General features: G+C 40.3%; 1 protein-coding gene across 3 annotated transcripts in view; it reads left to right on the forward strand.

Moving 5' to 3' along the window:
- The window catches only part of Mrpl1 (mitochondrial ribosomal protein L1), a 55,997-nt gene extending 39,662 nt beyond the window's left edge, over nucleotides 1-16,335 (forward strand). For all 3 annotated transcript variants that reach the window (XM_021162828.2, XM_021162829.2, XM_029477417.1), the window contains 2 exons: nucleotides 13,992-14,073; nucleotides 16,119-16,335. In XM_021162828.2, coding sequence (XP_021018487.1) covers nucleotides 13,992-14,073; nucleotides 16,119-16,255 — 219 coding nt within the window. In that variant the 3' untranslated portion in view covers nucleotides 16,256-16,335. The remainder of the gene's footprint in view (nucleotides 1-13,991; nucleotides 14,074-16,118) is intronic.
- The last annotated feature ends 939 nt before the right edge of the window (nucleotides 16,336-17,274 follow it).

Genomic DNA, 17,274 nt, shown 5'->3' on the forward strand with positions numbered 1-17,274 from the left:
CTGGATGGTCCATCCTTTCATCTCAGCTCCAAACTTTGTCTCTGTAACTCCTTACATGGGTATTTTGTTCCCCATTCTAAGGAGGGATGAAGTATCCACACTTTGGTCTTCCTTCTTGAATTTCATGTGTGCCAAATGTTAATTTGCTACACAATTAAAGTTCAAATTTACTTAAGAGTTATTATATATCATTGTAGAAAATAGACCAGGCATTCAGTATTCTCACAACTAACAAGGAAAGAAACTCTTGATGTTCCGTGTATTACTTACTTGTTAAGCCTTGCATTTATAATGGGCAGATAGTTTATCATTAATAGTAACTGGTCCTTTGCTTTTTTTAGAAGATACCAGATTCAGTTACAGAAGTAAAGTATTCACATATACTGTTAAAATGTGCTTTAGTCTTTGACATGTTAATTATATCCATCCCATCTCACTCCAGACGGTCTCCTCTCACCCCAGATGGTCCCCTCTCATCCCAGACGGTCCTCTCACCTTCGTGCTTCCCCCCCTCCCCTTTTAAATAACTTACTGAGTCCCATGTGTACTTTTAATAGCTTAAAAAATCCATTTGGAGTTAGTGAGATGACTCTGGGTAATGGCGTTTGACATACAAGCTTGGCGACCTGAGTTTAGTCTTTAGAACCCCAGAAGTGGAAGGAGAGCACTGACTTTACAAAGTTGTCCTCTGAGCCCACAAGTATGCACACAACTCCCTCACCCTGCCCCCCACCATACTACTACTAATAAAGTTTTTCTTTTTTAATCCCGTTGAATCTGAACACAGTGGACCTTAAAGTAGAGTGACTGAGGTAGTAGGATTGTGGATTTAAGGCCAGTCTGGGCTGTGTAACAAGAGTTTGTTTCTAAAAAGAAGAAAATGAAAAACAAAAACCAAAACAAAACAAAAGTAATAAGCATAGCAACTTTATTTTTTGGTTAGCTGTTTCTGTCATGGTCTCCATTTGTTGCAGAGAGGAGTTTCCTTAATAAGGGGTGAAGACTCTGCTTCTCTGTGAGTGTAAGAACAAACATTTAGAATGTAGTCAGGGAATGTGCTGGGTTAGACAATTGGTGACTGGATGTTCTCTCCCAAGACCCGTGACCTTGCCAGCACTGGATACTTGGCTAGGTTTCCATTACCAGGCTTGCTGAGAGGACCAGCTTGCTAGAGAGTTGTTGGTCACTGCCAAGGTATGTATACCACTACTGCTCCCTTAGGGTTGTGGCAGCTCCTAGAAGTCATAGCGAGGTAAGGCTCTCTATCGGCTGTATCCCTCCCTTGGAAGCTTTCGTGGTGCCTCCTGACATGGTGAAAACCAGTCCTTAGGGCGTAGGTGTCCAGATCATTTCCACCCCTGGGCCCCGTGTGTGAAGTGTGTGGTGTCTTCAGCCATAGGGACGGACCTTTCACATCCGGGCAGGGAGCCAAAAAGGGTAATAAATAGCAGATTGGTTTTGGAGTCTCTTGGACTATGCTGACCAACAACTCAAAAGGGACTCTTCCCTCCTGGTGTTAGGGCTTTGTTAGATGCTCTGATTTAGATAATCAATGGTATGACTTATTAAGATACCTTCAGTCACTCTTCTTGTTATTAGCCCACTTCAGTATTTGCCCCCTCCAGTTCCCCATGTCCCCACCCAGCTTGCTTGTGCACTGCATTTCCCTTTTCTGTTGCGCTCCCTGCTTCAGTGGCTCTTTCTGCAGTTATTCACATCTGAGTGTATATTCACATCGGATTTGGAGGTAGGAGCATCACGTGAGAGCATGTGGCGTTTGTCTTTCTGGGTCTGGGTTACCTGCCTCAGTATGAACTTTTCTAGTTCCATGCCCAGTGCAAAGTTGACAGCTGAATAGGATTTCATGGTTCATGTGAATCACATTTTCGATGTTTGTTAGTTGGATATATTTAGGTTGTTTCCATTTCTAGATGTTGTGAATAGAAAAACAGTAAACATGGCTGAGCAGTTGTCTATAGAGCAGCACGGCGACTTCTCTGGGCATGTGTCAAGGAGTGGTGTGCCTGAGCCATACAGTAGATTCGTGGTTAGCTTCTTGAGTGGTGTGCCTGAGCCGTGCAGTAGATTCTCGGTTAGCTTCTTGAGGGCTTTCCACACTTGCTTCCAGAGTCACTACCAGTTGGCAGTTTCACCAATACTAAATGAGAGTTCCCCTGTCCCTCCACCATTCCTGGCTGTTCTGTTGATCTTTGCCATTCGGATTGGAGTAAGGTGAAATCTCAAACTTTTTTGATTGGTATTTTCTAAGGATGAACAGTTTTTGAGATATTTCTTAGCCAATTTTTTCCTCCTTTTGAGAACTCTTAAGTTTGGTCCAAGGCCTTTTTTTTTTTTTTTTTTTTTTTTAAATCTGTAGTTTTGACTTTTTGACTTTTGGGTTTTTTTTTGTTTTTGTTTTTTGCTTTGTTTGCTTTTTCATATAGTCTGAGTATTAATCCTCTGTCAGATGTATAGCTGGCAAGAATATTCTCCTGTTCTTTGGGCTTCCTCTCACCTGGTTGATTGTTTCCAAAGATCTTCAGAGCTGTTTCAGATGCTTTCTTTGTTTCATGAAGTCCAGCTTGTCATTTGTTAGGCCTTGGCTCTAGGGAAGATGGTCCTATTCAGAAAGTCCTTTCCTATACCTATATCATGTAGGGCATTGCCTATATTTCCTTCCATTAATTTCAGTATTTCCAGCTTCAGCCCTTTGATCCATGTGGAGTTAGTTTTTGTGCAAGGTTATAGATATAGGTCTAATTTAATTCTGCATGTGGACATCCCCACACAAATTGTTGGAGATACTTTCTTTTCTACAGTATATGTATTTGGCATCTTTGTGGAGTATTAAATGGCAGAAGTTATATATAGTTATATATATTCATGTTTTAGTCTGCAATTTTGTATTATTACTCTGTTTATATGCCAAGGCCATATTGTTTTTATTACAGTCAGCCTTTAAATTCTTCACAAATGTGAATCTCCACCCAAATGGATTTTTTAATAAGTTTTTCCACTGTACTGTTTTCTAACATATAAGACCAAAAATACTCATGTTTTTCACTTATCTTAGACTCCTGGGGATTGCTTGTGTTCTTGGAAATTAACTCCTACTCACAGCGTTTCAGGTGGCAAGGTAGAACAAAACTTCATACATTTCTTGGACTCTGTTGCTTTATAAAACCTTAACGCTAGTTACCGTCTTTCCTCCTCCAAAGGGGAAAGCTGAGCAGAGAGAGTCCTTCCCCTGGGGCTGATCTGAGGAAGAAGTTGATACGTAACAGAAAGTATAGCTTCTGTTAGTAGCAGGTATTATGGTATGTCCAAACTGAGCTCTGTTCACTCCCTGGTGTTTTGCTCTCACTCCCTCTGTTGTGTCTTGTGTCCTCCCATTCATCCTGTGGCAGTGACTTAGGTTACTAATGCAGCAGCACTAGTACACATCTAAGGATCTCTTTAGTGTCCCTTCATGGGCTGACACCACGTGATACTTTGCCACTTCAGTGTTTGCTCCTTCTCTCCACAAAGCACACACACACACACACACACACACACACCTATCCTTGACGTCTCCTGAGTTTTAACAACTTCCTGACGAGGGTACAGTACAGTGAGTGAACCCAAAAGTGCTTGCCTTCAAGTGGCTGAGACTATAGATACTACATAAAAGTATGTGTATGTATGTATATATGTATGTATGTATGTATGCATGCATGCATGCATGTATGTGCATGCTTAAGCTGCAGCAGAGGAGGAGGAAGAGGAAGAAGAAGTAAGTGGTGGTGGTGGTAGTGGTGATATGTGCACATACACGGTATGTTATTTAGATGGGTTTGGTTAGAGGTGACATTTATATGGAAATTGATTTTTAAAAAATCAGTATGGGAAAAGAAGGTGTTCTTGGGAGAGGGCCCAGGAGGTATGAAGGCTCTGAGGAAGAAAAGGGTTGGGATGTTTCAGAAACAGTGTTTCTTCTGGGTGGTAGAACAAGTTAAAAGACAGAATCCATAAAGGAGATATGCTCATACATTCTGAGATGTTAAAACACAAAGTAAGGAACTATTTTGACATAGCAGTGCAATATTTAGAATATGTCCCCAAATAGTTTATATATTGTAAAGGTCTTCATTTTTCTCAGTAGGAAAGCCTTTTGTCCCTTGTGGGATCAACAGCAGACTTTACATGGCATGCAGAGCATTTGTATATATATTTGCACATGACTAAGTGGTTGTGTATTAGTCGTTACTTAGAGATTAATTTACTGCATATTACATACCCATTATATATCGGATATATATATTATAGAGGTAAATTCATCAACAAAATAGATAAAAATCTCTGGAATGTGTGACTCCTAACCATAATCATCATGTGCATATCCCGTGTATATGGATTGTATGAACCCTGACTGTGGTCCTTATGTGCATATTCCCAAATGTAGGGCATGCTGAGAGGTTCCTCTTCCTTTTCCCTCTACCCTTGTTCCTTGTCTTTGGTTCCCAGAGTTGATAAGAAAGCCTCATCCTCTGGCTCAGAGGTTTGGCTCAAACTTAATAGTGTATCGTGAAGCATCCAGACCAGCTTTATACTGGCTCTCTTTGAATTTTGAACATTTGTAGTAACTTTACTCTCTTTCCATTTCCAGAGAAAAGATAGTTGCTCATCTCTGATACTCTGAGAATTATGTGACATCAAATATAATTGTTATAATTTATACATTTTTATATTTATTTTCAGATTAACCTTTCTTCCTCCCAGTCTTTCTTTTCAAGCTTAATAACCTTTTGAATTTTTTGTTTTCTTACTATTTCTCTACTCACCTTCCCCCACCCCCATACTGTTTCCTCTTTTTAGGTTGTCCAACAGCATGTCAGAAAGATGTAAAAGACTTAAATTTGTGGGAAATACTAGTATACAGTTTGTATTACTTCCCAGTTGCCAGTAGACCTTGCCTTCTTGGTGGCATGCAGCCTAACCATCTTTGGTTACAGCAGCACCATGCCTGTTTACTCTTGTAGCAAGTCAATCTTTCCCCACAGTTTTCTTACATCACTAGACAGAGTTCTGCTAGTGGACTAGTTAAGTTAAATCAAGTTAAGTCAGGTGTCTGGAAGAAAACTCACTTGGTAAGCATTTTCTGTACAAGTGTGAAGGCCTGAGTTCAGATCCCCACTACCCCGTGAAAAGCCTGACATAGTGGTACTTGCCTGTAATCCTCATGCCAGCGACTGGAGACTGGAGGACCCTGGGGCTCTGGCCACTTTATCTCACCAATTTCAGTAAGGAACTGTTTCAAAAAATGAGGTGGAATATGGTTAAAAGAAACATCCAACATTGCCTGCATCCACACAGAGGCCTGTATGTACACATACATGCCCCTGCACATGAACTCAAGTCTATGACAGAAAACAAAGTATTAGTAAGAAATTACCTGAGCTGGGCATGCTAGTGCATGCCTGTAACCCCAGGAGGATCACAAGTTTCTGCACAGGCAAGGTCACAGAGTTGAAACTTGGTCTCAAACAAAAAAGAACAAAAAGAAAGTGTGTATTTTAAAAATAGGAATACAATTGTGTTTTTACTCTAAAAGTTACATGTGTTTAATTTATTGGTATATAGTTAGTACATAAACTCTAGAATGTTTAAGAATAAATTGCTAAAAACTTTAATAGAAATGGGTGAAATTATGAAGAATATGCTTTTAATGTATTTATAAATAATCAAACCTAAGCTTGTTTTCTGTGAAAGAAGAAAGAGGGCCAACAACTAAACCCTGATTACACAGAGCATGTCAAGCCCTGATTTGACTAGTATGTCCTGTCTGAGTTTCAAATATATTAGGAGCTTTGAACTGTGTAGTATAGAGGTAGCACCTTTGATGTGCTATTTTTGCTTTCTTTTTAAAGTAAAAGACATGTTTGAAGTTGTAGACTTGGTCTGTTCATGGGCATCACTCTGCTTGTTTCCATAATAGTGAGATATCCTGAGGCAAGAATGTTTTCAGCCTGGCATCTGATAAAAGCTGTAGTGTAATGTAACAAAATCAACAAGTGCAAGGTAGGGACATAAACAGAGTCAGGTTTGATGTCGAAATGTGAGCTCTCAGGACAGGGAACACGTTAGAACAGGAAAAGTGAACAAGTTGGATGGCGTTCACTTAAACAAGGTGTGAATGTTGTAGGATTTGGAATTTGAAGGTTTGTTTTACAGTAACTAGGTCCATAAATTAAATTAGTGGGTAGGAAGGAGTATTGTTTGTCAGATACCATCAAATGTCTCTGAGAAAGGGAGCCAGCCATTGACTCATGGCTTATCTCCTATCTTCTTCTTTCCCCTCATTCTTTTCAGCTAGTTGACTTTTCCTTGTAGTATTTTTTTGTGTAGTATAGTGTCTATGTCATAAATGAAGAGATTATAAAGATAGAATGTAAGCTATAGGAGATAGAGCTTGTCGGTAGCAGAACGGGAATCTCCAGGGTGTGGTGCTAAGACTGTGGGACAGCTATATTCACCCAAGGTCCCAGCGCCCACTGTGGGTACTTACAACTCCAGTAACTCCAGCTCCAGGGGCTCTGGTCTCCAAAGACACCCATACTCACATGCATGTAGCCACGTGAACACACAAACTGACAAATAATTTAAAAAATAAAATTTAAAAAGTGGTCTTTTAACAAATTCAAAAGCAATAATCATATATGACCCTTAAAATTAAAGGCATGGATACTGAAATGATCCGGCCCTTTACTGAAAACATTTGCCAACCGTAAAATATTAAATACATACATGTGTGTCTGGGAGGTCGCAGGTGGGATGGTGTAATTATAGTTTACGCTTTGCCATTCCCATGGAATGTAGCTATGAGAAAGCCTGGATGGTGTTGGTGTGTGTGCAGTTTTGGAGGAGCCCCGAGTGAAGAGGAGCACCGGCTGCTGTGTCTCCTGCCATTGGTATCAGGCCAGGTCTCCACAGAGCCTGAGTTCAGGCACTGGACATGAGTGCAGCCCCAAGCTGTATGAGAAACTCCTGAAGATAAAAATGGGGACTCCAGATGGAAGAGTCCGAGAACCTGAGGATAGGTCATGGAAATTAGTCTGGAAAATAGATCCTTCCCCCAGAAAAGACAAAGAAAAGGAGGGTTTCATGAGACAACGACAGAAGATGAGAGTTGCCTGTCAGTGGAGCCCCAGAAGGGAAGGAGGAAGCATTGCATGGAAGTTAACACGGGGTTGTGGAGAGGTAACTTTTGCGCCTAGGCTCACAGCCGAGGGCAGTTACTTGCTTCTGTGTTACAGAGCTAACCATACACTGGCTTATAGGAAGTGGCCCAGCTGTTGTACCCAGGAGTTAACCTGCAGAAATAAACCTTCTAAAGTGAAATTAAATCTCAAGTTCTCAGATATCTGAACATAGGTGTTTACATGTCAGTCAAGTATACCTTACCTGAAAAACTTAATGACTAGCAGTTTCTGTTTATTTTATTTTTTTAAAACAAGTTTGGAATATTTGGAGACTTTCCTAGGTGAGTTTCCATAACATGAAAATCTAGAATGTTCCAAAATGCAGTATTTAAAGCATCTTCATTTTGATGCTCCAAAGTTTCAGATTTTTTAGTTGGTTATGATTGTGTATGATCTGTAATCTTAGCACTCAGGAGACAGTACAGTAAGAGTCTTTGAGAGGCTAAGACCATCCTCGGCCACATGATGAGTCCATGCCCCTTCAAGAGTGCCCATCTGTCTCAAAAGAAAAAAAGATTTGGGGGCATTTAAGAATTTATTTTTATTTTATTTTACTGTTTTTGAAACAGAGTCTTTTGTGTGTAGCCCAAAGTGACCTCAAAAGACCTTTGCATCTGGAATTGTGTATAAGGTCCTGTTTCTTTTTCCTGCCTCCACCGTCTGAGTGCTGGGCTGCAGGAGTGGACTGCCACGCCTAGCTGAGGAAGGAAGGGATTCCTGTCATATTCACAGCCTTGTGTGTGGTAGTCAAGCTCTAGACCAACTGTGTAGCTCCACGGTTAGGGTGCTCAGCCTGTAACTGCAAAATAACCCATGCATGTCCTGTTTAGATGGACTGAACCCATCTCTGGCACTGTCATTCAGTGTGACACTACTCAGCAATAAAAATTATATCTCTTGATAGACACAAATGTTCAGATAAATTTCAAAAGGTTACATAAAGACATTAAAAATACAGACAACAAGAAGAAGGCAAATTGGAGTTCATAAAAATTAAAACTTGGCACTATCATTTTAGTGCAAAGGGGGCAGTATTTGCAATCTCCATGTACATGCTTGTCTTGAAAAAGTATAGAGGGGATTTTGCCACTAAATAATAAAAACTTTTAAAGTGAATCAAGCTTCAAATACATGTCCCTCCAGAGGAGACATATAAATGATCAGAAACAAAGAAGACATATTCAGCAGCAAGCCATCAGGAAAGCACTGGTTAAAATCACAGTGGGACGCCAGTTTACACTCTTTAGGATAGCTGTTGTCAGTGTGTGTGTAAGTGTATGAAATAAGTGTTGGTGAAAATGTGGAGAAACAAGCTCTTACAGATTTCTAGTGAGAACATGAAATTCTTCAGTCACCATCAAACGATATGTCGGTTACTTGAGCGGCTAAATGAATATTCACTTGCAGTTCTGTTTCTAGATATGTGTTCCGAAGCACAGAAAGGAAGTGGGTCTGTGTGAGTGCAGGGGAGGATGGAAGCTGCTACGTGGACGCTTGGAACCAAGGTCCTCTGAAAGACAAGCGCTTTCAACTGCTCAGCCACCTCTGCAGCTCCTGGGTTCTGTAATTTTTAATACTGAGTGAAAGACAATTGCTTATCGGGGTAATATGTATACATAAAAGGGTATTTGAAAAATAGTGTAGGTAGGAATATAAAGATAACTCACACCTCCTGTAGTCACTGGTAATATCTCCACACTCTTCATGACTGCCTTTCTCCAAGAATCTACTATTATGGTTTCTATGTTCCTGTTACATACTGAGTTTGGTATCCTTAACACTATGTCTTAAACCCTTTCCTATTTCATAAAAATTCTTGCAAAGATTTTTAATAGCTGTTTTATAATCTTGTAATAGATATGTCATAATTTATTCAACCTTATACCTTTTGTTAGGCATTAGATTGCTGCTAATGTCTCATTGCTATTAAATTGCTTCAATGAACATAAATTTTCATTTCTCGTACATACAGAATATATTCTATGCCTTTGGATAAATGAGTAGTTTATTGAAAAGAAGTCTGCATTTATTGAAATTAAAACGTGAAATACGTTTTTTCCATTCACTGCTTACAGCTGTGCCAAGAACAACTTCCCCTGTCTGTTAGGCATAAGCCTGTTAGGCAGATATCATGGCTCTCACAACTGTTCATGATTTGAAGAACAGTTTGTCTGGTTTCTAGTACCAGTCTTATATCTAGAGACTCCCTTTGCCCAATTTAGAGGTGCCTTTTATGACTTTAATGACCTGAAATAGAGAGGGTTACTTGGTTCTCAGCCTTCTCTTGCTGTAGACCTTGGAGTGCATGGGCCTAAGCTACATTTGCCTCCAGCACCTCTTTCAGGCCTAATCCCTCCAGGCTCCTGGGATAGACAGGCCTGGCAGAGTGTGTGGAGGGAAGGGTGAGATGCTTCTGCTTATCTGGGAGTCACTGTAGATTGTTGGTCTTTTCTAGTCATCTCCTATGGTTTGAACTCCACAAAGCACATTCTACCAGCAGCCTCATCTTCTTGCAGGGGTCTCTGTCTCTACAGATGAAGTGTCTGGAGCCTTACCATCTCTCTTGGCTTCTGATTCTACTTGAATTGATAGAGAAGACAGTAGGGTGGCCTCAGTATAGGACACTACATTTTCTATTCTTATTTCCAGATTTGGGCCCTGGTATCAATCCTAGAGAGCTTGTTTTAAATGCATGCATAAAATCTACAACAGCTGTTTGAAACTATTGCTAGGACTTTTTCTTACCATTATTTTTAAATTGCAGTGCAATTCATAGCCAAACAAAACATATTTTGCCTCATCTGCATAGTAGACTCATAATAATAAGCTAAAAGTCTATTGGATAAAATAGTAAAATGGCACAAACAGAACCCTTTCTTGCTCTGTAAGAAAGTAATGGTTGCTTTTGCTCATACACTTCTTAAATGTCTCTCAGTTCTGTCCTCAGTGCCATAGACCCGCAGACTTGACCCTACCCCTGCTGTCCACTTGTTTTTGTAAGGAAAGTTTTGTTGGAACGCAGCTGCGCTCATTTATGTATTGTTTCAACTTCTGTTGTGTCCCGCAGCGGCCTTGAGCAGTTGTAACAGAGCCCATTTGGCTTGCAAAGCCATACGTGCTTACTATGTCACCATTAGCAAAGAAAGTGTGCCAAGTCCTGTTCTTATGCACTTACTCCACAATTCTCTAAAGCAGATAAGATGTGTGGTTCATCTGCTTAGCAACATTAAGTCGTCTCTTACTGTTGGTAACATAAATCCTGAAGTCTTTGGTTTTAATTCTCATTGCAACCAACTCATACCACTGTATTAATATCAAATTCTCCATTTCCTAGCCTTTTAATGGTAAACATGAAGGCTGGTTTTAAATTTTTGGTTCCTGGTTTTATTTTATTGAGCCCAAATAGTGGTTTGGTTTTACTGAAATTAACGTTTTAAAGCTGGAAGCTATCACATGGAAGCCCAGTTTGCTGCTTGTTGACAAATGAGGACTTGGAATAGCACTGGTCCTGCAGCCAGTGTGCTAAGAGCTAGTTAACACTTGAGAGTGGCAGTCCTCTACCTCTGCATGAACATCAGCATGTGCACCCCTCCTGTCTAGATCTTGTCACCTCATCACCACCTGTTGGTACCTCCGCCTAGAGCGTCCCTCCCTTCTGTCATCAGAAACTCTTCATCCTTTGGAACTGTGTCAGTCATGTCTTCCTCTCTGCCCTCCTGGCACTTACTCATCTAATTAGAGAGGCACACAGTGGCTAGACTGCAAGTCCCTGTACAGTCCCTTTCTCCTCTTGTCTTACAGCAGGCTCATCTGCTTCTCAGAGCATGCGCACATTATAGCTGTAGGGATCACAAGCCACTGAGTGGTGGGGTGGAAGCCATTGTTCTCTGTACTCACCTGCCATATAGGCTTAGGCATGTGGTTTCAAGGCTACTTCTCATATGCCTGTGCTTTTGGTGTTTGCTTTTGCTTTATTTTTGAAGCAGGGCCCCGCTATGTAGTCTAGGATGACCTAGAATTTGCTGTGTAGAACAAGCTGGCCTCAAATTAATGATCCTGTTGTCTTAGCCTTCCTAGTGTGGGATTACATAATGTGCCTCCAGTCCTGACTTGCACATGCTCTTGAATAAAATGGCTTTGTTTTCTGCTTCTTGGCTTTTAATATTAAGTGAGAAATAATAATATCTTCATAATAATACTACCTTCATAGATTTCTTAGAGAAATGAATGAATCCATGTAGATGCTTAAACACTTAACCCAAAGTAAGATCCCATGAAATGGGGTTATGTAAGCAATTCTTGTTCTTACAACTTTATTTAATGTTCTGTAGACACATGCCATTAACTTTTGCTCAGTTTACACTGTTATGGGTCATGGGAAGAAATGCTCTCTGTTAAACCACACTTGATTCAATTCTAGAATATTGCATTTGGAGGGGGTTTTGAAGGTCAGATGGTTAAAAAGCTCTCACCCAAGGCGGCAGTCCTCTGCAGATACTAGTTACAGGTCACCAGTCACGAAAGATTATAGAATGTTATCAGAACTGTATCAGAAATTAGTCACAGAGCTGGCTACTCTAAAAAATAATTTATTTCTACTTTATATACAGATGGGGGTTTTGTTCTTGTTTTTGTTTTCTTGTGTGTACATCTCTGTATAACATGAATGTAGTGATCATAGAGGCCAGAAGGGCATCAGATCCCCTGGAACTGGAGTTATAAATGGATAGAAGCTTCCATATAGGCGCTGAGAACTGAAGCTGGGTCCTCTGGAAGAGTAGCTGGTGCTTTAACCGCTGAGTGACTTTTAAGTCATGATGTAATCAAACTTAAGATTTCCTTTCTTTTAAGGTACAATAAAAATCTATAAATTTTATTACATTTTTTATGCGTTATGTGTATGTGTACATACAGAAACATGGCACAGCACACTGGTGGAGGTCAAAGAACAATCTCTAGAAGTCAATTCTCTTCTTCCACCATGTGGGTCCTGAGGACTGAATTTAGGTCATCAGATTTGGGAGTTAAGTGTCTACCTGCTGAGCCTTCTCACTGACCGTAACTTATAATATACATGGAGAGAGAGGGAGGGGAAGGGGAAGGAGAATTTACATGGATGTAACATACTATGAAATAATCTGACAATAAATAGCTGATTGTAATTCTTTCAAATGGGAAAATAAATTAATTTAAAAATTATACCATTTTAACTTTGCTGTAGAGTGTAGAATTTTCATATTCCCCACTTAAATGGTTATATCATGAAATGATAACTCTAGACAGCAGTACTAGTGAGCAGTACAGTTCCTCAGAAATGCATCAGGACACATTAGAGAGCTTTTCAGATTGGTGTGTTATTGTGTTATTGTTTCCACCTTTACAGGATTTCATACATTTATACTCTAGCTACTCACCCAGTCTCTAGTCATTAAAACATAAGTTGACTTCTAAGTTGTTTCATAGAGATAAAACTACTTTAAACTTAATGATATGCATAAATCACTTTATTAGGTATGATACAATACACTGACTTAAAAGTGTTTTGTGTAAAACTGTAATTTTGAAAAACTACTTATTGTTTTTGTTTTTATAAAGATACATACTATAAGAACATTTATAATACATTTATAGGCATGTCTTATGGCAGGGAAACAGTTTTTTTTTTTGTCTGTGATAATTTTTAGCCCTGAGACTTTGCTTTATATACTCAAATTAAAAAAAGACTGAAAACTGAACCAACAAAGTGGGGTGTCTAAGTTTCTATTTTCTAGTCATCCTCCTCAAAAACTAGCAATAGACAAGCTCTCTCTGCGAGTGGTTCCTATAGAGCAATGTAAATGTCATAGCTTTGAATAACAGTCTGTCTTTGGTTTGCTCATATTACATTTAAAATACAGAAATTAGCTGTTTCAGAAGGAGTGTGCATTATTTAAAGTTAATTTATATATGTTTAGCTTTTTAAATTTTTATTCTCTGAAAAGGTACAAATAATTTTTGCCACTGTAATCCATAGTCCCTCAAAATACCCAGGCAGACTTAGTACAAGTGGCTCTCACACTGGCTCAGGAGTGCTGTTTCTTCAGGAGTCTTTCTTCTCCCTTCACCTTTCTTAAATCAGAAATTCCTGAGTCCTGAGAGCAGAGGTTTTATTTTGTGTGCTGGTAGGCATTTTTCTTGAGCAAGCTTTTATGATCTGAAAAGTTGAAGACATGTTCTTGAGTATTCTTTGCTGATATCAAATATAGCATATACTTCTCAAGCCTGGTGCCATGTGTCTAACTCTGGAGCCCACTGGCCAGCCAGCCTAGCCAAACTGGTGAGCTTCAGGTTCATCAGGAGGTCTTGTCTCAGAAAGTAAGGTGGCGTGCAATAAAAGGAGACATCCAACATCCACCACTGGCTTCTACCCACACATGTGCACAGATGTACTAACCCCACCCCACATGTGCACATAAGTTAAAGACAATGTTCCTGGTTTGGGGATGAATGCATGGTATGTTGGGATGTGCTTTCGGGAAATTACTTGGAAACTGCAGGTTCTCAAATAGAAAAACTTAAAAACAGTCTACTATGATCTATTCTATAAAGTATCTCTCGACATATAAATTCTTCTAGTGTAGTGTTCTTGTTGTTTCCCTTTATAGTAGAGTGTTTAATAGGTCATTGCATTAGGTAAATACATAACACATCCCATCTAGAATACATACTGATGCAGTTACCAAGTTGTGATATCTGTGTATCTGTTTCTTTCAGCTGGATATGCCAAGTGACCAGATAGCTGCCAATCTTCAAGCAGTTATCAATGAGGTCTGTAAGCACAGACCCCTGAATCTGGGTGAGTAGCTGGGTGAGGGCAGATAGCCTTAAACGCCAGTGGTACTCAAAACTATGAAATACTGAGACAAAGAGTTAGTGTACAAGTTCTCTGACCGCACTTCTCCCAGGGATTACATAGTCAATGACATTTATTTTTTCCGAAGGAGTCTTGATTACCTTATTCATGAATCATAAGGTCTTAGAGAGTGACTTCTTTATTAGTAACAAAGAATATACCCCCAAACCTTTATACATTTGCATATTTCTACTGTTAAGTGTATTAAGGTTTAAAAGAAAACTAATTGCTTTAAAGTTACAATGGTGCTAAATAGGAAAGAAAGCCGTTTATTAAATGGTACTTTGAAGCCAGTTGGCCTTCTTAATCTTTATTTTGTAACAGAAAGGAGGTATTTTTGTTATGGGAGGAGAGTTATCACTTGTAAGGGGCTGATTCTCTTGCCATGGCGGGGAAGAACGTGGGTACTGTAGTAGCTAGAACACAGGCTACTGCCATGCCTTTAGCATGCCTGTGTTCCTCACACAAACCACAGTTGTGGGTGCCCGACACGAGCTGGCCAGGCTCCACTGACTGCCCATATAGTGCAGTGCTGGGAGTTTACAGGATTTAGTTAATAATCGAATTAATTAAAACATGTGTTTGAACTACTCTTGTCATTGTCTTAGTTAGGGTTTCATTGCTGTGAAGCCACCATGGCCAAGGCAACTGTTATAAAGGCAAACTTTTTTTTTTTTATTAATTGTATGAAATTTTCTATTTTCTTTTATACTTTTTCCCTTTTTATTTATTCTTTTGTTCTTTATTATTATTATTTTTTACTTCTTCACTTTACATCCCACTCACTGCCCCCCTCCCAGTCACACTCTTCCACAATCCTTCCTCCCATTCCCCTCCCCTTCTCCTCTGAGAGCGTGGGGGACCCCTAGGTATTCCCCAGACCCACCCAAATCTCTGTGAAGCTAGGTACATCCTCTCCCACTAAGGCCAGACCAATAGCTCAGGCTCCAAGATTGACAGTTGATAAATGGGACCCCATGAAACTGCAAAAGCTCCTGTAAGGCACAGGACACTGTCAATAGGACAAAATGGTGGCCTACAGATTGGAAAAGGATCTTTACTAGCCCTACATCTGATAGAGGACTAATATCTAAAATGTATAAAGAGCTCAAGAAGTTAAACACCAACAACCCAAATAACCCAATTAAAAAATGGGTCACAGAGCTAAAGACAAACATTAACTGGGGCTGGCTTACAGTTTCAGAAGTTCAGTCCATTATCATCATGGTGGGAAACGTGGCAGCCTGCAGGCAGACATGGTGCTGGAAGAGCTGAGAGTTCTACATCTTGATCTGAAGGTAGCCATGACGACGCTTTCCTCCACACTAGGTGGAGTTTGAGCAGTGGACTTTAAAGCCTACCCTCACATTGATGAACTGTTTCCAACAAGGCGACACCTCCACACAGTGCCACTTCCCATGGCCAAGCATATGCAAACCACTGCAGCCATCCTGGGGAATTAAGCTCATTGGTGACTGAACATTCCATTTTTAATTCTTTTAATCCAAAATACCACCACAGACATTGAGTATATACAGATTCTTTTATTCCACAGGGACTTTGCCCTTCTGAGATAGCTAGAGAAGAGTAATGGATAATAAATTCTCTAAAAATTATCCTTGCCTTTCTGCCATTTTAGATGAAGCCCCTTAATTGCTATTAGGAAGAGTCTTTTAATTTGTGGAGAATTTTATCAGCTGTTTGGTAACTCAGCGTTACTGTCTGTGCTGACTGCTTTAGAGAAATATGTAGAATATTTCCATGTGATATACATTACCACCTACTCCCTTCAATATTGACTTTGTAGTAAATAAATTCTAGGTGATCATCTGGAGGAATGGAGAGAATCCCTAGTGAGTGTGCGTTTCCAGTGAGTGTGTGTGTCCGGGACAGCAGCGCTGGGGTCCTGCCAGCCTTCCTCTGCCTGTGTGTCTGATCCACAGGGCTCTGAGTGAGAAAGTCACGGTTGCCTCTGATCTTTGTTTTAGGTCCATTTGTGGTCCGTGCCTTCCTTCGTAGTTCAACCAGTGAAGGTTTACTACTGAAGACTGACTCATTGCTACCCAAAGAAGCTAAAACTACAGAAGCTGAGACGGAAGAAACTGAAACGGCAGAAGCTGCCTAGAAGTGTTATATTGTGAAATTATTGGGGGGATATGTGTGTCAAGAAACAACAGAGGCATCTATAAAACTGTATAATTTTTAGTTTGGCTCCTCATGTTTTCTTAACCAGTGCATTTAGAAGTAAATTTTAACACTTTTTCTTTTAACGGTTTCAAAAATGAGGAAAAATGTCAGTTTCTAAAAATCCCATTACATTTCCTTTTTTTAAAATTTTGTATTATTCTTTATATTTTTCTGGATTTGGATCCTGTCACATTTTCTTTTTCCCCCTCTCATCCCCTCTTTGGTTTTTTTTTTATTATTACTATGTTTTCCTTTATTATTTATTCACTTTCCATCCCGATCACAGCCCTTCTTCCTCCTCTTCTCCATGTCCCACCCTCACACTCTTCTATCGCCCCCTCCCCTTTCCTTCTGAGAAGGGGAGGCCTCCCCATGGGTACCAGCCAACCCTGGCAAGTGAAGTCAAAGTAGGACTGGGTACATCCTCTCCCACAGAGGCCAGATAAGGCAGCCCAGTTATGGGAAGGGGATCCAAAGGGAAGCAACAGAGTCAGAGTCAGCCCCTGCTCCACTGTTAGGACCCGCACGGAGGCCATGCTGCACATCTGCACAAATGTGTCGGCTGTGTAGGTCCAGCCCGTGCGTGTTCTTTAGTTGGTGGTTCAGCCTCTGCATCTGTAGATACAGATTAGTTGATCCTATAGGTCTTGTGGTGTCCTTGACCTCTCCAGCTCCCCCAGTCCTTCCTTAGCATCAGTGTTCTGTATTTTGGTAGAATCCCAAGTGTAGAAGCAGTTTCTTGTTTTATGACATTCCTTCAGGAGACATGGCCATCTGAAGTAACAGCAGGATCCTCCCTCGTCCCCCCCAGGCTGTATCACCAGCAGGGCTGTTTGCTTCTGTGTGTGTGTGTGTGTGTGTGTGTGTGTGTGTGTGTGGTGCTTGGCCATTGCAGATGTGAAACCTAAGAGAAAGATGAAGAAGGGTTGTGGGAATAGTGTATGGTGGAGACGTCAT

Source organism: Mus caroli, chromosome 5, assembly GCF_900094665.2.
Source record: "Mus caroli chromosome 5, CAROLI_EIJ_v1.1, whole genome shotgun sequence".
Taxonomy (NCBI): Eukaryota; Metazoa; Chordata; class Mammalia; order Rodentia; family Muridae; genus Mus; species Mus caroli.